General features: G+C 56.0%; 1 protein-coding gene across 17 annotated transcripts; it reads right to left on the reverse strand.

The window, feature by feature from the left end:
• Positions 1-1507: 1507 nt before the first annotated feature.
• On the reverse strand, positions 1508-20565 carry TPM3 (tropomyosin 3). 17 transcript variants are annotated; one of them, XM_064732669.1, is made up of 11 exons: positions 20437-20565; positions 19945-20070; positions 14152-14285; positions 13253-13370; positions 12961-13031; positions 11528-11603; positions 10989-11051; positions 10792-10861; positions 8997-9075; positions 7182-7245; positions 2666-3268 (listed from the first exon to the last, which is right to left on the reverse strand). In XM_064732669.1, exons 1-11 carry the CDS (start codon positions 20548-20550, stop codon positions 3191-3193), a joined length of 993 nt encoding a protein of 330 aa, XP_064588739.1. In that variant the 5' UTR covers positions 20551-20565; the 3' UTR covers positions 2666-3190. The 17 variants fall into 17 exon arrangements, with proteins under 17 accessions (XP_064588743.1, XP_064588744.1, XP_064588750.1 ...); XM_064732670.1 differs by having other exon boundaries at positions 2666-4091; positions 20437-20555; XM_064732675.1 differs by lacking the exon at positions 7182-7245 and having other exon boundaries at positions 2666-4091; positions 20437-20555.
• Between the last annotated feature and the right edge of the window lie 704 nt (positions 20566-21269).

Consider the following 21269-nt stretch of genomic DNA (forward strand, 5'->3'; position numbering starts at 1 on the left):
CCCTGTGAGGAATTTCTCCAGCATGAGTCTGCTCTTGTGAGCAGCAGCCCTGCTGGTGAATTCTCCCCATGGGCACACAGCCCTCCCAAACTGCTGCAAGGTGAATTCTGAATTCCCCCATGGGCACACAGCCCTCCCAAACTGCTGCAAGGTGAATTCCCCCCCAAACTGCTGCCAAGTATTTAATACTTAAAGATGTCATCACAGAGCCTTACCAGCCTCTCTCATTGGCCCAGCCTTGGCCAGCAGCCTGTCCATCTTCAGAGGATTCTTCAGCAGGGATTGACTCTGCTGGACACGGTGGAAACTTCCAGCAGCTTCCCACAGGAGCCACCTCTGTGCCCCCCCTGCTACCAAAAACCAGGCTATGCAAATCCAATACAGGGATATTGGGAAGAAATTTTTCCTTGTGAGAGTGGTGAAACCCTGGCACAGATTGCCCAGAGCAGCTGTGACTACCCCATCCCTGGAAGTGTTCAAAGCCAGGTTGGATGGGGCAGGGCTGGACCCTTTCCAGTGAAGAAATTTTCTCAATATCCAATCTAAACCTCCCCTGGCACAACCTGAGGCCCTTTCCTCTTGTCCTGTCCCTGTTCCCTGGGAGCAGAGCCTGAGCCCTCCTGGCTGTCCCCTCCTGGCAGGAGCTGTGCAGAGCCACAAGGACCCCCCTGAGCCTCCTTTTCTCCAGGCTAAGACCCCTCAGCTACTCCTGGTGCTCCAGCCCCTCTCCAGCTCTGTTCTTGTCTCTGGATGCACTCCAGCCCCTCAAGGTCTTTCTTGTCATGAGGGACCCAAAAGTGACCCCAGGGTTTGTGGTTCCTCAGCAGTGCCCAGCACAGGGGATGGGCACTGCTGGTCCCAGTGCCACACCATGCCTGGTACCAGCCAGGTGCCCTTGGCTGGGCACACACCAGCTCATGTGCAGCTGCTGCCAACCAGCACTCCCAGGTTGTTTTCCAGCTCTGCAGCCACTTTTCCCTAAGCCTGGAGCACTGCAGCAGGTTGTGGTGACCCAAAGACAGTACCTGGCACTTTGTTGACTGTAGCACTACTGGATCCAGGCTCTGCAGAGCCCTCCAGCAGATTAACACTTCCACCCAACTCAGTGGGCTCCAAACTGACTGAGGAACTCATCAGTTCTGTTTTTGCACTCCTGCCCTGGGAAGTGCTCCTTACCTGTGCCTGGTCCCACCCCAAGGGATGGCCATGGACACCAATCTCCTGGGGGGGATAGAATGTAAGAAAATAAAGATAGTGCAGAAGGCAATCTCACCCCTGAGGAGTTGCAGCTGTACTGATTACCAAAGATTAGGAACAGGCCTGCCCTTAACAGGCCACAGCTGTGTCCAGTGAGGATCAGTGCTATAAAAGAGTTGAGAATGGAGCTGGAGTTTGTTGGTGGTGCTATGAAGAAGGAATCACCAAGAGGGTATGGAACTTTGGCAATAACATGACAACAGTCTTCATCCCCCACAAGCCCACACAGTAAAGCTCAGCAGCCAGCAGCCATGTGGAGGGATCAGTTTTTATTTCAAAAGACAGTAACACAATTTTTTCAATTTAGTATCAAAACACTGGATATGTTTTTTTGTCTCCAGATTGGCCCCAAAAACTGCTACAACCAGGCAGCATGCTCCAACCACAAGTTACTGCGAGCATGGCAGTGCCACACTCACACCTCACAACACAACACATCAGCAATGCACACAGAGATGGCTTGGAATCAATTAAGACAATTAAGAGCAGTCCTGGGCAGGAGGAAAGGCTTGGCTCCCTCCCTCCAGGTAGGCAAAAACACTTCTCCAAGGACACAAGGCTGTTGTACTTAAGTTGTTAAGTGTAACCCAGTGATGAGCAGTGAAGCTTGGTGCATCAGCACTTAGTGAAGGCAAAGTCAGCTCCAGGGTAGCAATGGGTTACAGGGACAGTGGCTTCTCTAAGCCCTTCAGGTGTGGAGGGGAAGGGACACAATCCCTGTGAAGGTTCAATTGTTCAGATGACTGGCTTGGCTTAAGAAAAAAAAAAACAACAACCCCCAAAAAAGGGACACCTTTCACCCAAGTTGTTCCTTTCCAACATAGAGCTACCTTAAAGCTGAAAACTGAACTGTGCTTTTGGCAAACAGCTCCTGGAAAAGGAAGTTCTCTCAACAGGCTGTCATCCTAGCCTGGCTACTCTGACTCACAGCCAGAACCATCATATCTGTTTCCTGCCCTGCCAAAGCAGGGTGGCCCAGAGCCAATTCATAGAAGATTAATACCAAATTCTAAAGCCAAGAGCTCTGAAGTGTAGCTCACCAGCCTCACACGTTATTTGGAATGTTTGTAATGGTCGCTACAAAAAAAGGTAGTTACAAAATGTGTACATCTCAAACATGCTCTCCAAACATTATTGCATTGTTTACTTCCCTTAATGATGCTGTTTGAAGCTCTGCCCAACCTGGTGGCCTTTAACCCTGGAACTAAGGAGATTTGTGTTTGGTCAGGTTGGCAACAGAAAGTAAACTCTGGTGCCAGGGTTAGAGGGCAGCAGCAGCTGGGCTGGCACCGCATGGCACAGGCAGTGGCAGGGATCCTTTACATCTCATTCAGGTCTAGCAGGGTCTGGTCCAGCATTCTTTGCGTGCAGAGATGCTCCTCTTTGGTGGATTTCAGTTTATCTGCCAAGAACAAGAGTCCAGAGTTACAAACCAGACAAGGAAGGGAGAGTCCTTTGCCAAAGAAAGCTTGTGCCAGCCCCTTCCCCACGCAGCTGCAGCGATCCTGGGGCTGGAGTGCCTGGCTGGGTGCAGCTGGAAGCTTTTGAGGTTACCTGGCTCAGTGTAGCCCTCGCCTCTCACACTGCTGGTGCTCCCACAATGGCCACGGTGCACCTTTAGCCAGAGCTCTGGGCAGTGTTTCACATGCAGGCGTCTCTGAGTGCAGCCAGCTCCTCCCAGGGCTCCACACCTCCACAGCTGACACACACACACTGGCCCAGCAAGGCACCCGAGAGCAAAAACACCCCTGGAACTCCAGCTGGTTGTGCCCCCCTTCCCCTCAGCACAGGGCAGCAGCAGGGAGCAGACCAGCAGCCCCAAGGCAGAGTGAGCAGTGAGGGAGCTGCACCCTGCCCAACACTGCAGGCAGCTGTGCAGTCGATTCTCACATGTTCCTTAAGCCAGGAGGAGAGCAGATCAGCAGCTAGTGCTCTAAGTAGGCTTTATTCCAAAGGTGAGCCCACCCATATCACTGGAGACATCCACACGCTGGGACACTGGGCAGACAGGCTGTGGAAAAATGTCCTTTAGGTACAGGCAGGTTGCCAAAGCCACTCCCAACCTCCCCAGGGCCAGAAACTGCACAGAGAGAGAGAACAGCCCTCCTCGAGCATGAGCAACAGCAGCAGCATTTCAATACTCCCTGCAGGCACCCAGGACACAGCTTCAGGCTGTGCATTTTGGCTGTCAAGATGTCTGTGAGCTTTCCCAGCCCATTCCAGCTGCACTGGGGTCAGGCCTGGGAAATTACTGCTGCCCCCAAAACTTCTCAGGATCCCCTAAATAGGAACATACTACAGGTGTGCAGTGTCTCACAGACCACAAGGTCAGTCCTTTATTGGTAGAAGCCATCATTCCATGCACCAGGAAATCCTACAGTCATTCAGCTAACAGTAAATTAGGTTGTAGCACTTGACAGGCAGCTTCAAGCAGACATAAGCCTAACTTCAGCCCACCCTCATTTGGGGGTGCAGCAATTCTGGTTCCACGGAGGAGCCAGGCAGGACCCCCTGGACAAGCAAACAAGACTGGCTAAAACACAGCCAGGTCTGGGGGTGACTTCACCAAGAATAGAAGTTATCTTTATGTATTAAAAAAAGCTTAAATAAATTACAGGATAAATCCAAGTGCCTCATTAAAAAGCAGCAATTGCATAAAACTGGCAAGCCTGCCAGTGTTAATGATCAGATTTCAGTGTGGTCCACAGCAGTGGTGGTGGCAATGAGCTGTTAATGGGATTAGTGGGCCCCTTCTCAGTCACACAGATCATGCAGCATTAACTTCAGCTCGTTAGAGAGCAGGCGGTTTTTCTCAAGCTGGCTGTACAGGCGCTCTGCAGCAGCGACAGGATGAGGGAAACAAGAGGAAGAGAGAAAAAGAGAGAAAGGGAGGGTTAGTAGAGCACCAGGAGGAGCACATCAAACAAGCTGTCTCCACAGTGTGTGCTTCTGAGGACAGCCAGCTATTCCCAAAGGTTTGCCTCTCTCTAACTTGTGCTTCAGCCCAGGAAGATCAGAGGAAGCCAAGTGTGGGCAGAACGTGCTCCCCAAGTGAACGTGCTGCCCAAGATGTGCAAAGGCAAAGAAAGGAAGAAGAGACACCACAAGAGGAGCCTGCAGGCAGGGCCCCAGCAAGGACAGAGATGTGGGATGTGCTTGAAGTGTGGAGCACACTGCAGAAACGAGTCCTGCCACAGCTGTACCAGAACCAGCTTCCAGAGGGAGCCACACCTCACTGCAGTGGGAATGACAGGGTGTGAACAGCAGGACAGGCACACCAGAAAAACTAAGAGTGAAAACATCCCTGGCCTGGAGGACCCTCCTCTGAGAACATGCCTGGTGCCACACTAACAACCCAGCTAGGACTGGAGGCAGCAACTGTGCAGGTACAGGACAGAGGGACTTTGGAGCACAGAGTCCTGTTTTACATCTGCCCCAGAACAGCTCCATGAGCAGGGCACAAGCTGCCACTGCATTTGTGGCATTCCTCATCCTTCAGAGCTCTGTCCTCAGAGCCCCACAGAGGTTCCAGCAGCCACACTCACACTCATCATCATGCTTGGTCCCTTTCCACATCTGTCACTTCCCAGGGCTGGGTGGCAATGTCCTGCCACAACCAGCCACTACAGAGAACACATTCAGCATCTCTCCCGCTCATTTGCATGGCAGAGTCCTCCCAGCCTGACAGCTCCGATTCCTGCACTTTGGGGAATTGCAGGCAGGAAAAAAAACCTTACACATCATCTTCCAGCCTGGCAGAAGTGACCAGCACCACCTGCAGTGACACCAGTGTGATGCCTCTGCTGGAGAGTGAGCCCAGAGCACAGCCTTGGCCTTGGTCTTCCCTCTAATCTTTGTACTGTGAGGTCCTGAAACTCTCAGGCACCTGTGGATGCCATGGGACAGACAGAGAGACACAAACACTGTTTCTCACAGTGGCTTGTGAGAATTTTTAGGGAGTTTATAAGGATGTGGTAACTTTTTAAGTATAAACAATCTGCAGGTGGTGTTTTTCTACTTCATCTTTCTGTTCTTCTCAAAGACAGTGTGTGAGGAAGATGTTTTTGTTAGTTAGCCAATCAAACAGAATCTGTCATATCTATTTAATAAATAAAATAAAACCTTGAATAAAACCTTCTTTGCTCTTTCTACAATCCTGCCTCCTGCCTGTTCCTGTGTCATGCTCAGTGCAAGAGTGACAGGCACCCCCTGAAGGGGACCTACACCATTCCTCATTGCTTTCAATCTCAGAATATTTTACTCTTGAACAAGACCTAGCTGGGTAAAATTCCAGAAAGTGGAGTGGTTTACATGGAGCAGCCAAAGCACATCACCCTCCCCAGAGTCTCAGCTCAGTCCCTCCAGTGTAACACCTGCATACAGAGGGGAAAGCTCAACTTCAGCTTCACTCTCAGCTTCTCTCAGCCCTCAGGACCCTTTAACTGCACCTCACTCTGCAGGAGAGGGCAGTAATGCTGATTGATTGTCCCTCTTTAAAGCCACCAAGGGAAGCACAGGCAGAGAAGCCAATGATTTCTGACCTACCACAATGGGGAAGTTGAGGGTACATCCTGGCCCATGCCTTGCACAAAAGCTGCTGTTGCTGCTGTGAGGGATTCTGGCTCCATGGTGCTCTGAGCAGCCCCAATGTCTGTGCCCAAACCTGAGAGATCCAGGCTGGTCCTGGGTCTCCCCAGTGGCAGAGGATGAGAGTGAACTGTTCTCAGCAGAACTTGGAGCAACAGCTCCAGCTTCAAGCAAACATTCCTGCTTGTGTGCAGGGAGCTGATGATTCACCCACACAAGGCAGCAGACTGGAGTGTTTAGCATGACTGAACTTCCCACACTTCAGGAACAGCTTCTGCACAGGGAACACCTGCCCATGTCTGCAGCAGCCACGCCATGTTTGGGCTGCTCCTTTCCCTGCCCATCCCCAGGGCAGCCCCAGGACGTGGGGAGCCCCAGGAGCTGCCCCTCCTGGTCAGTTAACCTGAGTTTGCAGCACCCCCACAGCACAGCACAGCTGCCAGGAACCAGCCTGCACAGGCCCAGCAATCCAGTCCGACCAGATGCCTCCAAAACCTCCCAGGGTAACCATTGCATCACCCACCCACATCCCCATCCACCACCCAGAGCCTGGGATTCCTTCTGGGTGAGTGGGGAAAGTGCCACAGCCCAGGCTTAGATAACATTCCTGGGAACACCAGTGAGCAGAGCAGAGGCAGCAGCTCCCCACAGCAAGAATCAGGGTGCCACCAGACCTCCCTGTGAGGTGTGAGCTGCCACCTCCCAGCACTGACAACCACACAAGGGGTGAGGTTGGAAGGGACCACTGTGGGTCTGGTCCAACCTCCCTGCTCAAGCAGGGTCACCCCAGAGCACTTGGCACAGGATTGTGTCCAATTATTCTGGAATTTCTCGAGTGAGGGAGACTTCACACAGTATCTGGGCAATCTGTTCAGGGCTCAGTTACCAACACAGGAAATAAATTGTTCCTCATGTTCAGGTGGGACTTCTGGGCATCAGTTTCCATGTTTGCCTGTCCTACTGCTGGGCACCACTGAGCAGAACCTGGTCCCTCCTCTGACACCCTCCCTTTGATACTGGCAGACAATGATGGTGTCCCTGTTGTCTTAAGAGCTGACAGGGGAACACTGGACTGGAAACCTTCACATTTACAGAAGCCCTGCCCTCCCACAGGATCCAGATCCTCAACTCAGCTGCAGTGGGGTTACTGAAGAGCTCTGGGTTCCTGCTTTGTGCTCATGGGGCACAGTCCAACATCCCCCACTTTGAGATCCCTTGAATGCTCCCTCCCTTCCCCACCTGCCACCAATGCAGAGTGCGACAGGCTGGGGCAGGTGAGTGTGCCTGGATTATCCTGAGTGCCAGTGCTGTCACGTGGAGAGCAGAAGGGCACAAACCTGAGGAAGCCACGGGAAGTGTGCCATGTCACCAGAACTCTGCTCACGGAGGGCTCTTCGGGCACTGGGGCAGATGAACAGATCCAGAAAGGAAAAAGTATTTGACCAACCACCATGAGGCAGCACACACTGTTTTGTGAGCAGTGTTTATCATACCACATCAACCAGCAACAGCTCCAGCAGTGACACACAGCAGGCACTCACAGCCCAGTGCCAGTGCTCTGTGGGAAGCTCCATGCCACATTTCTAGAAGGATCCTGCAGCCCCCAGCCCCTGTGTGGGGAGGGAAGGGCTCTGCAAAAGATTCCCTGGCTCAGATGCTCACAGCCCTGCTCATTCCTGAAGCAAGAGGCCACACATCCTTGCCCTTGGCACAGGCAGCACCTCACACCCAGTTGTGCCCCAGTGAGACCAGCCAGAGCTCACACAGTATTTATTGGCTTCCAAACCCTGGCTAACGACTATCAGGTGTGGGACCTCCCACTGCAAGCCAGTGCTTGGCAACCAGTGCTGCTGAGCACTCCAAAGCAGGCAGGAATGAGGAGTGTCTTCAGTCAGGCACAGCTCCAGGGCCTCCTGCTGCAACCCCCAGCCTCCAGTTTGACCCTGTCTGCAAAGCTGCCATCACATCTGGGAGCCAGGGACACACCTCAAAGAAAAATCCAGCGTGCAAGTGAGGTCTGTGCTCCACTGAGAGTGACTCCAGTTTGAAGGCAATGCCGAGACAGTTACTCTAAAGCAGCAAGTGGTCACTAGAAACCCATTTCTCCAAAGCAACAGCCATTTATACAGGAACTGTTTTCCTTAAAAAAGGTGACATCATGCTCGAGCAAGAGGCAAGAGAAATACAAAAAGAGCTTTTTATGGCTCCACACAAGATATGCAGATGAGAACAACATCCTCCCCGCTCCCCCAGCACAGAAAGGGCAGCCCCTCAGAGCAGGCTGTGTCTGGCACATCAGGTCACACAGAGGGAGCTTTGTTTGGGAGCAAGTGCAGCAGAACTGGGGGGCTGCTGCCTCTGTGTCTGTACAGCACCCATTCCCAGGGATGCCCTGTGCACAGTAACTGGAAAAAGGTACTGGAATTCAGAGTGAGATGAAGAGAGCGTGAATGCCGGGTGCAGATGCAGAACAAGCCACCAAGCAGAGAGACAAATCCAAAGTGGAGTTTGGAACCACAAGACTTATCTGTGTGAGACAGAAGGAGACACTAATTTTAAGGAAAGCCTCGGTGTTTGTGCACAGCAAACTCTGCTTAGGGAACGTTGGGACACTCGTGTTAAGGCTCTTCTCTGTGGGGTGAGGACCTGGCCTCTCCTGGGTTAGTGCAAGGACCACATGGAGCAGTTGTTAGCAGCACCCACTGCAGATCTGAACAAAGCTAAGGAGCAAAGTTGCAGAAACACACAAGTTCAGCTACTTCCACAGATCAGTTCATGATCTGGCCCATCTCAAGCCTATTGTGGCAATTCCTAAGGAATCCACCTGAGCACTATCCACAGCCTCTTCCAGAAGGAATCCTGAGACCATGGCCCAGTGGCTCCAGCAGATGACAAAGCCACATTTCCTGAGAAAGCCCTTCCCAGTGGGAATGGGAATTGCACTCAAATTTAAGTCAGAACCCTTTCAGGCCAGCACAGCACTTGGTTACACATGCAGACCACCAGGACCTAGAGTTAGAGGATGGCATGCTGGGGCTCCTTGGGCAGATCTGTAGAAGTAACCTGGACAATTCTCCAACTACAGAAACCACAGCAAACCAAGCAAGCACTGGCAGTCCAGGCTGCTGAAGCGAGAGCCAGCTCATATTTACATGGAAGTCATGTCATTCAGGGCGTGGTCCAGTTCCTCACTAATTGCTTTGTACTTCAGTTTCTGGGCATAGAGCTCATCTAGAAGAGGTTTAGGAGGAGAACAAAAGGAAAACAATGAGGGAAGGCAAAGAGTTCTTCCAACACTCCGGGGTGGGAAAGGCACACTGGTGTACATGAACTGAAGAAAATGAAGTTACACGTGGAGCCATCACGACTCTGTGCTCATCCCCAACAATGAACAGGAGGGTTCCAGCAGCCTGAGGACCCAAGTGACCCACAAGTGCCTTCCAGGATTACAATCCAGCTCCAAGGGCAGCAGAGCCAAGCACTCAACCACATCACTTTGTAAAAACAAGCTGTCCAGCTAGGTCAGCAGGAACCAGGGTCAGGAGGAGCAGCAGGGAAAGGCAACTCCATCTACTCAGGGAGAAGCTTGTTACACCTAAGGAGAGCACTGATAATTGAGGTGCCTTGTTCTCACCTGTGTCTCAATGCAAAGACTGGCTTGGGAGCAGTCAGTCATGTCATGGAGCTGGGCATCAGAGGAAACTCCAGTGCTGCAGGATGCAGTGAGGTGGGGGAGCAGACTGGCCACACCAGTGCTCTCCATCAGATAATGGAGCAGACAGGCAGCTCTCTGCCTGCAGGGAGGGGTGGGCCTGGGACTGTGCTGACACATCCCTGAGCCCTGCAGAGCTGGCACAGACAGCTCCAGCTCTGGCAGCTGGGCTGCAGTACAGCTGGGCATGCTGTTAAGAGCCTCACAGAGCCTGGGGAACTTTGTCATTTGTCATGAACTAGGTCACCTCAGCAGCAAGGCTGTAGACCAGAGCCAACTCTCAATCAACAGGTTTCAAGGGGAGCGTGCAGGGATTTGGAGGACTTTTTGCAGTTCCAAATAAAAGCTTGTCCTGCACCATGAGGTGGCTCAGATTGCTGCTTGGCTGCAGTTCTGGAACAGTTCAGCTGACACCATTGCTATTTCTAGATAATAAACCTCCAGAGTGACTCCAGACAGCAGGATAATGCTTTGTATCTCCAAGAGCTAGCACTAAAAGACCACAAAGGCACACCTGTGGTCAAGGTAAGAGACCTGTAAGGGTTTTGGTTTACCAGCACCACCACTCCAGCCACAGCAATCCACAAAAGAATCTGGCCACACTCCCAGATTTAAGGGAGGCAGCTGAAACCTTCTCCTCCTGTGGCTTGGGGCAAGGTTCTGCAATGGCTGGCCTCAGGAGTGCTCCTGAAGGACTGTGTGAAGGAATGGGAGGAGGAAAGGAACCCACCCTTGGCACAGGCTGACTACCCCATGGGCTGAACTGCTGGGGATTCAACCTTGGCTCAGGACTCACACTGGGCAGTCTGAGGCTTCATGGGGGCTGTTTCAGACTCACTGACTCCTGCAAGACCCCATCTGCAGCAGCCAGCATGTGCATGATGCTGTGCACACAAGTATGTTATTGTGACCAATTCTTACAAGTGTTTCTTTCCTGTGCCACTCCTACAAGAATTGGATTAAGCTGGGGCACAGGGATCTGGCTACATTCCTGAGGACATCACTACCAACATACAGAAGCTATCTAGATAAGGCCAGGTGTCTGGATCAAGAGCTTGAGAGCTGCTGCAGCACAGGGGAACTGTTTTCAGAGCAGGGCTCTTGCCAAGCCTCACCTTGGAGGCCAAGTGGGAAAATGCTCCAAGCAAGGAGGAGCACAGCAGCTACCTGAGACACAGCCCTCCTCAGCTTCTCACTCAACACCCATTGCTTGGTTTCCTAGCCCCAGAATGTACCTTCCAGATCATCAATGGTCTTCTCCAGCTTGGCTACAGAGCGTTCAGCAAACTCAGCACGGGTCTCTGCCTGCCAGACAGAAATAAATCAGTGAGTGCAACAGCTCTACAGGAAAGGGACCAGTCCAAGGACATGGACTTTGCATCTCTTCCCAGTCAAGCTCACCCTGCTGGGCCATCCTGACATGGTCACTCACCTCTTTGAGTTTATCAGTCAGAATCTTGATCTCTTCTTCATATTTATCCTCTTTTTGAGAGTACTGTGGAAAAGGAGTCAGCAGTCAGCAGCCCCAGATACCTCCCTCTCCAGAGAGCCCACAACTACAGAGGGCAGCATCAACTCCTCACTGCAGCACACATGACAACAGAAACCTTCCACCTGGGAGTTGTTCACATCCTCACCCAAGCCCAACAGGACTGGGGCAGGTGGCAAGTCTCACACCATGCATGGAACACAAACTTGGATGCAGAAAAATTCTCATCTTAACATTTTAGCAGCTTAAACACCCTGGCCGATTGAGTCTGCCCCAAGGCAGGGAAGGGCAGCCAGGCTTCCCCCACCCCAGTTTCCAAGCCCTCCAATGAAATAAATACCTCAGCCCTCCCAGCAGAGCAAGCACAGCACTCCTGGCTTGCTTAAGACTGCAGTTGAATCATTTCCACCTCAGTGGGTGCTCTGCTGTTTACCCTCCTAGCACAACAGCAATGTTTCTGGCCCTGGGACAGGCAGCCCTACCTTCTCAGCCTGAGCCTCAAGAGACTTGAGATTGTTGGTGACATTCTTCAGCTCCTCCTCCAGCTCGGAACATTTACTGTGGGGTTTTGTAAGGAAAGGGGAGAAAAAAAAGGAAAAGAAGAAGTGGGAGGGAAAGACAGGAGACAAGAAGTGAATCCACGTGCAGGGAAGATCAGGAAGTTCTTTAGGGGACTGTCTGAGATCAGACTGGACAGGACCCTGCTTTGAGGCACCTGTGCAGAAAGCAAGTTCCCTTTTTGCCTCTGAGCTCATGTTTGGAATATTCTGCCAGCACATGCACGGGGCACAGAGCTGAGCAGCGAGATGTGGACACAGGTTTCTGCCAGACTTGGAGTCTTCAAGGAGAAGCTTCACTTTTAGTGTGCTGTATGGAGGGAAGCTGTTCTGATGGACAGAAGGACAGCCACCACCACTGAAAAAGGGACATTTATGGGCAGAGAAGACAGAATGTTCCAGGAGAGAGCGAGAGAGAGACGCAGTTAAGCTGAGGGGAGGAGCATAGTGAGGAGACCACATGAGTTTTCGGTTTAATGGTTCAAGAAGGGAAAGGTTAGTACCTTTTCTTCGGCAACAGACAGACACCTCAAGTTCTGGTCCATCACTCTGATCTGCTCCCGCAGCTCCCGGCAATGACTGTTAGTGACGGTCACACAGGGGCACAAGCCAGGTGGGGGCAAGGTCAAAAGGAGCACCAGAACCACACCACCACAGAGCCAAAAAGGGTGGGGAAGGGAAACACAAAAAAGTCATGGTCACAACATGCACATCTGGGCGGGAAGCACAGTGCTGCTGCTGCATACACACCAACTGTGTTAGACAAGGCCCAGAGCACAGAAAGGCCCTGACCAGCTCCTCAAGGATCAGCTAAAGCACCTGGACACATGAAAGGAGCCCAAACACCAGGATTTGTGTCTCTGCTCTGAGCAGAGGAAGCCCAGATTTCTGCTCAGCAGTGCAGAAGCCTGTAGTGGTGTGGTGGTATTACTGCAAATCCTTGGAGAGGCCCAGAGAGCAGCCTCAGCCACAGCTCTGCCCTTGGCCACCAAATATGGCACTTCAGGCCCTGGCCTAGAGGCCTCTGCTACTTCAGTACAAGCACTGTGAACCATCTTGTGACTGCACACACAAAGCAGTGCTGTGATTGCTGAGCACAGGAAGGCTCTGCAGCCTCCACAACTAGGGAGTGACTCCATGCAAAGGCCCAGAGTGTCTCCACCCAAGGCAAATCACACCACAAACTCCGTGTCCTAGGTGGAACTAATCCTGTTTTGTGGAGGGAAGTGCTTTCACTGCTTTCCTTTGCAGCCCTACACCCACCCTGTGCTTCAGGCCTTGTGTAACAAGGTTAGCAATGCAGTGTTAGTGCCCATGCAGAGGCAGACCTGGCAGGTACATGCAAGCAGACTACTCACGACTCTGCGAGCTCAGCTCTCTCCTCAGTGCGCTCCAGATCCCCCTCAATGATCACCAGCTTCCGAGCAACCTGGAAAGGACAACCAGAGTCAAGAGCAAGGAGGAGTTTTGTGCTTGCAGGCTCTGCAGAGCGAAGGGAGGAACGCCTGCAGGAGCCACTGGAGCTGTGGGAAGCTTTTGGCCAAGCAGAGCATTGATGAGGCTCTGCTGAGAGCCAGATTTGCTGTCAGCAGGAGGAGGATTCAAGTCTCCTGGCCCAGGTCAGTTGTACAGAGCACCCAAGGGTCTCACCTCCTCATACTTTCTGTCTGCCTCCTCTGCAATGTGCTTGGCTTCCTTGAGCTGGATCTCCTGCAGTTCCATCTTCTCCTCATCCTTCAGAGCTCTGTTTTCAATGACTTTCATGCCTCTGCCCAAAAGCAAGCACAAGGAGGGGAGATGTGTGAAACCATCTTGGACAAGGCAGCAGTGCAATGAGTTGCAGAGAATTAACAGCAGTCCCTGGAAGCACAGTGCTTCTCAATAAACCATGATTCCTCTGAATGCAGAAGGCAGAGGCCTCTGGGCTGATGTGAATACAGCCACCTCAATTGCTTGGAGTTAACTGTTCTGTGGAACATTCCCCCAGCAGATCACTGGGTTGCCAGGCCAAGGGGCGTGCAGTGCTGCTGAGAACAAGCCCAGCTTTCTTAGGGACTCCCAGCCAAGTCAAGCACTTCCCCATCTGGAATGAAGGAAGAGCCAAGTCTCTCTGTGGCAGGCCAGCAGCTGGGGCAGGCTGCTCACGGTGTGTGCAGGAGGAAGCACATCAGACAGCTGGAAGTGGGCCACTCCCCTCTGAATCACAGGTCAGGGGACATCTGCCAGTTAGGGAGGATGCTGGCAGAGAGGCTGCCCCACCCACAGCCACCTTTACAAGGCAGTGGTGTCCCTGACCCGGTGTATTTCTCCTCTTTTGGAAGAGGGGATGCATGGTGGCACTTCCTCACTCCCCAGCCTCAGGTTCCAGGACAATCAAGGCCATCAGCAGCCTCAGGTTCATCAGCACTGGTTTAGCTGCTCTGCCTAAGCAGGCACTGACTCCCTCAAGCCTTGGTGTGGGATCTCCTTCCCCACTCTGAGAAGCTCAAAAAGTTGATGGCACCAGACCCTCAGTGTCTGACAGAGTGCAAGCAGGAGTCCTTGCTCACCTTTCACTCTCATCTGCTGCCTTCTCTGCCTCTTCCAGCTTCTGCAGAGCTGTGGCAAGGCGCTCCTGAGCTCGGTCCAACTCCTCCTCCACCAGCTGGATCCGGCGATTCAAAGATGCCACCTCAGCCTCAGCCTGCAGGGAGCAGAGGAGGGCACTGAGCCCGGGCAGGTTTGGCAGCTGAGATCTGCCACGGGGGCAGCAGCAGCACTCAGGAACCCAAAGCAAACCCAGGGTGCTTCAGCCACTCTCCCAGAGGTGAGCAGCACACTCAGCTCTGCAGGCTTCCCGCTGCCAGCCTGCACTGCTCTGAGTTCAGGCCATAAACACCAAGGAGATGATTTACACCAAGTGCTGCCTCTGCAGCTGCCAGGATCCTGCCAGGTCATTCATTCATCACAGCCCTGTTTATCCAGCACACCAGAGCATGCTGACAGCTGCCACTTAGCAGAGTCAGCTTACTGCTGTGATCTGGACATGAGCATTGCTTGAGGCAAACCCTCTCAGCAGCAAGGTGAGAAGGATTAACATGTCCAGGGATGTGCCAAGCTTTGCTGGGTGCTGCTGCCAAGCTGGGCTGCTCACAGGGTGCTGCCCAGCCCCAGGGCTTGTTGCTGCAGAGCCCACAGCCCCACAGAGAGCCTGCAGTGCTTGAGGATTCCTTCCTCCCAGCAAATCCAGAGAAGGAGCAAAAGCCTTCTCCAGCCTTGAGACAGGTTGAGGAGGCTGTTCCCCAGCAAGAGTTGCCTTGGATCACTCACACACATTGGGAGCTGCTGACAGCCTGCAGACATCTGCCAGAAATGTGGCACAAATCAGAGGCTATCCCACCCCCCAAGCACTGCAATCCATGTCCTAGTCAGCCTCCACAGAGGCCACAAGGTACAAGGCAGCCCCCACAGTGCTGTGCTGTGCTGGGGAGCACAGACCACGCTCAGAGAGCTCAGTCCATCACTCGTGTGGTAACACAGCACTGCCATCACCCTGTAAGGCAACACAGCACTGCCATCACCCTGTGGCTCGCTCCAGCGTTGAGTCAGAACACAGCCAGGGCAGATACAGAGGACAGGAACTGCCCTTCAGTGCTGCAGAAAACAAAGCACCTCAAGGCCAAGGATGAAAATCCCTTCCGTGGCACTCCTCTTCTGGATCAGACCCAGACTAAACAGTCAACTGGAGACTCACTGCAATCTTTTTGGGACCCTGGAGGCATGGCCTGATTGCCTGTGAGGCCCCTGCTTGCAGCCACATCCACTCCAGCCAAAGCCCAGGGGAGCCCAGATGCTTTAGGAACTCTGACATCCCCCTGGAAATCCAGAATCCTGCTCCCCAACAGGATTACAAAGGCAGGCAGGCAGGAGTGCAGCTCTGTGATCTGCAGAAACCCCAGCACAGGCACATGCCAGACAAACAGAAATACCCCAGCTGCACATAACAAAGCACCCTCCCAGCCACACGGTGCCGAGGAGGAGGAGCAGAGTGATGAAAGGCACCAGTGTTACACTGGGGTCCCACTCTGCTTGCACCCAGCTCCCAGAGGGGCTGTCTGAGCTTTCCCCCCACTGAGGCTCCCCTGGCAGGTTCCAAGGCCAGGCTGGGAGGGCACAGAGGAGCTCCCGTGCAGGTACACCCAGCTCTGGATCAGCCCAGACCCCTGTGGTGCCCAGAGCCAACACCCACCCTGCTGAAAGGGGAAGTGATCTGCCCGAAGAGGAGCACAGCAATACCTTAAACAGAACCAGGAAGATTGCCTGACTGAATCTTTGCCCTATTAAAGGGGCTACCAGCTGCTGAGGACCTCCTCCTTCCTTCTCCACTTCTTGACCCTTTGAACTGCACCACTCAGCCCTGACTTCCTGCAGGCAGTGCTCAAAAACCACCCAAAAACCACCCTGCATTTTGAGGAAGTGCCTGTCTCCTGCTGCAGCAGAGCCCTTACATCTCCTGTTCTGCTGCTTCTCTCTAGATACAGATGAAACTGTCAGGCTTCCCCAGAGCACTGGGTGACGCTTCCAGGTGACCCTTTCAGACCCCCCTGGTACAAGTGGCACATTTCTGTTATTCCATGCTTCTTTCACAAAGGCAGCCCTGAGCAAGGAGCACCTGGAGCTCAGCAAATCAAAGGAGAAGCTCATCCAGGCCTTCAGAATTCACCAGTGCTGTCCCAAGAGAGTCAAGAGGACTCCCCAGGACCCGTGGCCAGGCAAGCCCTGGGCACCATACTGGGAGCACTGGTTCTCTCCCCCGAAGGAGGTTCAGGGAGCTGGGAAAAATATGCCTGTGCCCATGACAATGCTGCTATTGCAAGGAGAATTCCTTATGTGGCTGCAAAGAAAGAGCCAGCTGAGGCCTGGGAGTGGCAGCAGCTTCTGCCACGGATCTGGGCAGCAGAACCTGACCCATCCCTGGCAGTGCCACAGCTCTGTCACAGACACAACTCCAGCACTCGGGGGGGCACTCAGCTTCACATCAAATGCAGCAAAATCACTGCAAACCCAACGAGAGTCACGCTTAGATTCGAGCAAGGAGCTGCCCCGTGTCACCTCATTCCTGTCCCCAAAACGCCGCCAGCTTTGCCTGTGTCCCAGCCCAAGGGAGGCGGCCACTCAAGGTCCTGCCTGTGCCACTTCATCCCTGTCCCCACAATGCCACCAGCCTTGCCTGTGTCCCAGGCCCAGGGGAGGGGAGGCGGCCATTCGAGGTCCTGCCCGTGCCACCTCGAGTCCTGTCCCCACAATGCCACCAGCCTTGCCTGTGTCCCAGGCCCAGGAAGGTGATCACCTCGAGGTCCTGCCCGTGCCACCTCATCCCTGTCCCCAAAATGCCACCAGCCCTGCCTGTGTCCCAACCCAAGGGAGGGGAGGCAGCCACCTCCAGGTTCTGCCCGTGCCACCTGGGGGTCCTGTCCGTGTCACCGCCAGGTCCTGCCCGTATCACCTCGCCCCTGTCCCGGCCTTTCCGGCGCTGCCAGCTCAGATCCTGCTGTCGCCGCTCCCTCCTCCCTTTGAGGCGCTCCCACCCGGCTCTCCCCCGCCGGTACCGGTGTGAGGGAGCCCCGCTCACCGGGCCGGGCGGGACGCGGGGCTCGGCAGGGCTCCTGCGCCGGCCGCATCCCGAGGGAACCCGCTCCTTCCTTCCATCTTACCCGCGCAGCTCCGGGCTCGGGGCCGCACAAGATGGCCGGGGCCTCCCCCTCCTCCCCCTGGCCGGCTCCTCCGCCGCTACCGTCTGTCCCGGGACACCGGGAACAGCGAAACAACGCCAGGCCCCCCTCCCCGGCCCCGGTGTCCGCTCAGCACCACGGGCGGGTCCCAGGGGGAGACACGGATACAGAGCGAGAGCGCCGCTCTCGGCGGACCCATCGGGCCGGGCCGGCATCCCCGCGGCTCGGAGCGACCCCCGGCTCCGGGCGCGCCGCCCGCCCGGCTCTGCCCCCGCGCGGCGGCGGTGCCGGCGGTACCTGCTCGCGGTTGCGGCGCTCGGCTTCCACCTCCCGCTGCAGCCGCTCCGCCCGCTCCTCCGCATCGTCCGCCTGCTGCTGCAGCACCTGGATCTTGCGCTTGACCGCCTCGATAGTGGTGGCCCCGGCCATGCTCGGTGCCTCCGCTCCAGCCCCGCCACCCCCAGACACCGGGACCGCGCCCGGAACGGCCGGACGGAAGTGACGTCACTTCCGCCCCGCCCCGCGGGCGCGTTACCGGGGAGATGAGGAGCGGCCGCCGCGCCCGGGGCGGGGCCGGGGCACCGGGACCGGCACCGGACCGGGAGCACTCAGTGGCACCGGCGGGAATGGGGGCACCGGGCGGGAATGGGGCACCATCACCGGGCGGGGGACACACATCGGCACCGGCGGGAACGGGGCACCGTCACCGGGTGGAGGCACCGGGACCGGCACCGGGCGGGGGGACACTCATTGGCACCGGCGGGAATGGGGACACCGGGCGGGGGACACATCGGCATCAGCGGGAATGAAGCACTGGCACTGGATGGGGCACACACATCGGCACCGACGGAAACCGGACACTGGCACCGGGCCGGGAGGGAACACAGGATGTGCCCCCCGGACAACTGGGTCCAGCGGGACCCGCCCGATATGGTCTGAGGGCACCGGGAGTGGCCTCGTGTGTCACGGGGAGCAGGCACGGCCTCACCGGGCCCGGAGCATCCACACGGGCCCACACGGGCTCTGCCCCACGGAACCCCCTCACACCCCCGTCGGACTGCCCTCAGCCCCGGGGCAGGGGACACACATCGGCACCGGCGGGAACGGGACACCGGCACTGGGCCGGGGGGAACACCGGGGTGTGCCCCACGGGCACCTGGGTCCAGCGGGACCCGCCCGATACGGGCGTGAGGGCACCGGGACTAGCCTCGTGTGTCACGGGGAGCTGGCACGGCCTCACCGGGCCCGGAGGATCCACACGGGCCCTGCCCCACGGAACCCCCTCACACCCGCCCCGGGCCCCGGCGCTGGTTCGGGCACGGCCTCGCCACGGGGAGCCCCCGGAGCCCGCGGGGCCCGGAGCCCACAGCCCTGCAGCGCATCCCGCTCCTTCCTCCGTGCCGCGGTAGGGCTGCGGCCGCCAGGCTCCCGCTGCGCTTCCATGTGTGAGATCCCGAGGTGAGAACCCTCCCGTGTCAGGAGGATAACGCTGCGAAGATCAGAGCTGGGAGCTGTGTTCCTCCGTGGCGTGAGGGTCATGGAGCCCCCCAAGAGCTCGATAAACACATCACCGAGCCCTGTTACTGCTCTCATTCCCCCCTCTCGTTCCCCTATTTGTCAATGCTTCTAGTGTGTAGATAGAAGGGAAAGGCTCCGGGCTGCTGCCTGAAACCCTCGGCAGCCAGGCAGGAGCACAGCATGTTTCCGAGGTGAGTGAGAATCCAAAGGGCTCTGTTGGGCTGGAAGTACCCGGGAAGCAGCTCTGCCCTTTCACTGCTCCGGGATGTAAAATTCCCAGAGCCAGGAGGAAACTGGAGGACCCCCATGGGCCACGCTGGGGAAAAAGGGCTGCAGGTGCACAGAGGGGGATCCATAAGGGAATGTGGTGACAGCAGGGAAAATGCCAACAAGGACAAAGGGAGGAAAGAAGGGTGTGAGGGTGGGAAGAGCTCTGCAATGCTGCTCTCGACACAAGTCCCAGCGCAGGGCTGCCCACAGGGACCCGCAGCAAAGCTCCAGAGCTCCGGAGCTCCCAGTGAGAGCAGCCCAGGCGCCGTGCTGGGATCAGGCACTTCCCCACGAGCACGGACGGCTCCTGCCTTCTCTGCACCAGAGCCGGGCTGCGAGGCTCTGACACCGGAGCCTGAGGCATCCCGGCCTCTCAAGGACTGCCAGGTCCTGACAGGTGACGAGCGGTGCCTCATGCCTGTCTCGATGCCGCCGCCGGCTGAAACCCTGCACCGCTCGCACCATTGTTTTCCTGGAAACAGCGGACAACAATAGCCGGGCTGTGCAATGCTCGCGCTGCCCATGAGCCCCCGCCTGCAGGGGGATGAAGGCTCTCCCCTCCTCCTTCTCCTTCCCGGAGCTCGGCTCCGCCGCCCCCAGCCGTGACTCAGAGTTTCCCGGGGACACGTGGACCCCGCATCCCGCACTCACTGCCCAGCTCTGCCCTCCGGATTTGTCCTTCACAGGGCCGTTCTCTGCTCGAAGGCACCTACACGGTTTTACCGGGAGCACACTGAGCCGGACAGGGACCTTCCTGTGTCCCCAGGGCATAGGGAAGGGCTGCAGTCCCACCAGGAAGGGGGACAAGGCAGCATTCAGCTTCCACCTGCACCCCATACATACGTCTGCCGCCTTCTTCTCTGCCAGCTCCAGCTTCTCCTGGGCGTCCTTCAGGGCCTCAGAGTATTTGTCCAGTTCATCCTCTGTCCCCTTTAGCTTCTTCTGCATGGCAGCTAGCTCATCCTCCAGCTGGAAGGACAGCGGTGTCACCATGGGTGGGCACCACTCTGAACCCCTGCACCCCAAGAGAGCCCTGCTTGCCCCATCCCAGGCTCAGCTCTGCCCCATGGCATCCCTCCTGCCCCTTCCTTGGGGCCAGCTCTGCCCCAGAGTGTCCACCCCATTCCCACACCCCAGGGCTGTCCCACCCTCAGAGCACCCTTGAGCTGGGGGATAGTGGCAGCTGTCACACTCTTACAACTAAATAAACTATTTAGTGCAGTAAAACACGCTCTCATACCCCAGGCAGAGCCTCTGTTGGGTCTGGGCTCAGCATAACCCAGCACAGGCACCCCCCACCACCCCTGGGCTGGGGGCTGTGGCTCTCTGCCCTACCTGCTTGCTCCGCTCCTCCGCCTGCTTCTGCTCAGCCTCTGCCTGCTCTGCCCGATCTAGGGCATTCTCCTTGTCCAGCTTCAGCATCTGCATCTTCTTCTTGATGGCCTCCATCCTCGTTGGGCAGCGGTGGGCAGCGGGATGCAGACAGACAATGGGTGGCTAGGGCAGCTGTGGTGCCTGTGCCCCACTGCCCGTTTATCAGCTCTGCCCAGCACGGTGGCTTTGCCTTTCTTGGGCTGAGCCGCCTCCCCACCTTCCCAAAAAGTCTGTGCTGGGGACCCATTGTGTGTCCTGGGGGCTCTGGGTGGTCACAGCCTTATTTGGGCTCCCCAGGACAGCTGGGGTGTTATAAAAAGCAGCAGCAGGTCTGTGACAGGGGGTCCTGCATTGTTCCAGGTGCCCCCTCCCCCTGTGCAACGGGACACCCTGGCTGGTGCCCCGAGTGCTTCCTCAGGATGTTGAACTGGGTCCGTGCAGCACTGGCATGAAGTCCTCATCCCCCATTTGCCTCCTCCTTGGGATGTTTTGGTGGCCCTGGGCTGACATTTACCCCTGCCTGGGGGCGGCATAGAAAAGGGCAAGATCATCCTGGCACTATTTTGGGAGCAGGGGCTTGGCTGAGGGTGTTTGGCTCTGCAGGGAGCAGCAGGGGAAACTGCCCCCAGAGCTCAGGGGGAGCCTGCTGAGCCCCAAGCCCAGCTCCAGCTGTGTGGTGCTTGGTGCTGAGGGAGAGGATGCTGCTGGCAGCTGGAGGAGCAGATTCCCCAGGCGCAGGGAGGAATTCTCAGGGCAAGTGGTGGCTCTTCATCCACAGCTGAGGGATTTGCAGC

The sequence above is a fragment of the Zonotrichia leucophrys genome, chromosome 25 (genome assembly GCF_028769735.1).
Source record: "Zonotrichia leucophrys gambelii isolate GWCS_2022_RI chromosome 25, RI_Zleu_2.0, whole genome shotgun sequence".
In the NCBI taxonomy this organism is placed as follows: domain Eukaryota; kingdom Metazoa; phylum Chordata; class Aves; order Passeriformes; family Passerellidae; genus Zonotrichia; species Zonotrichia leucophrys.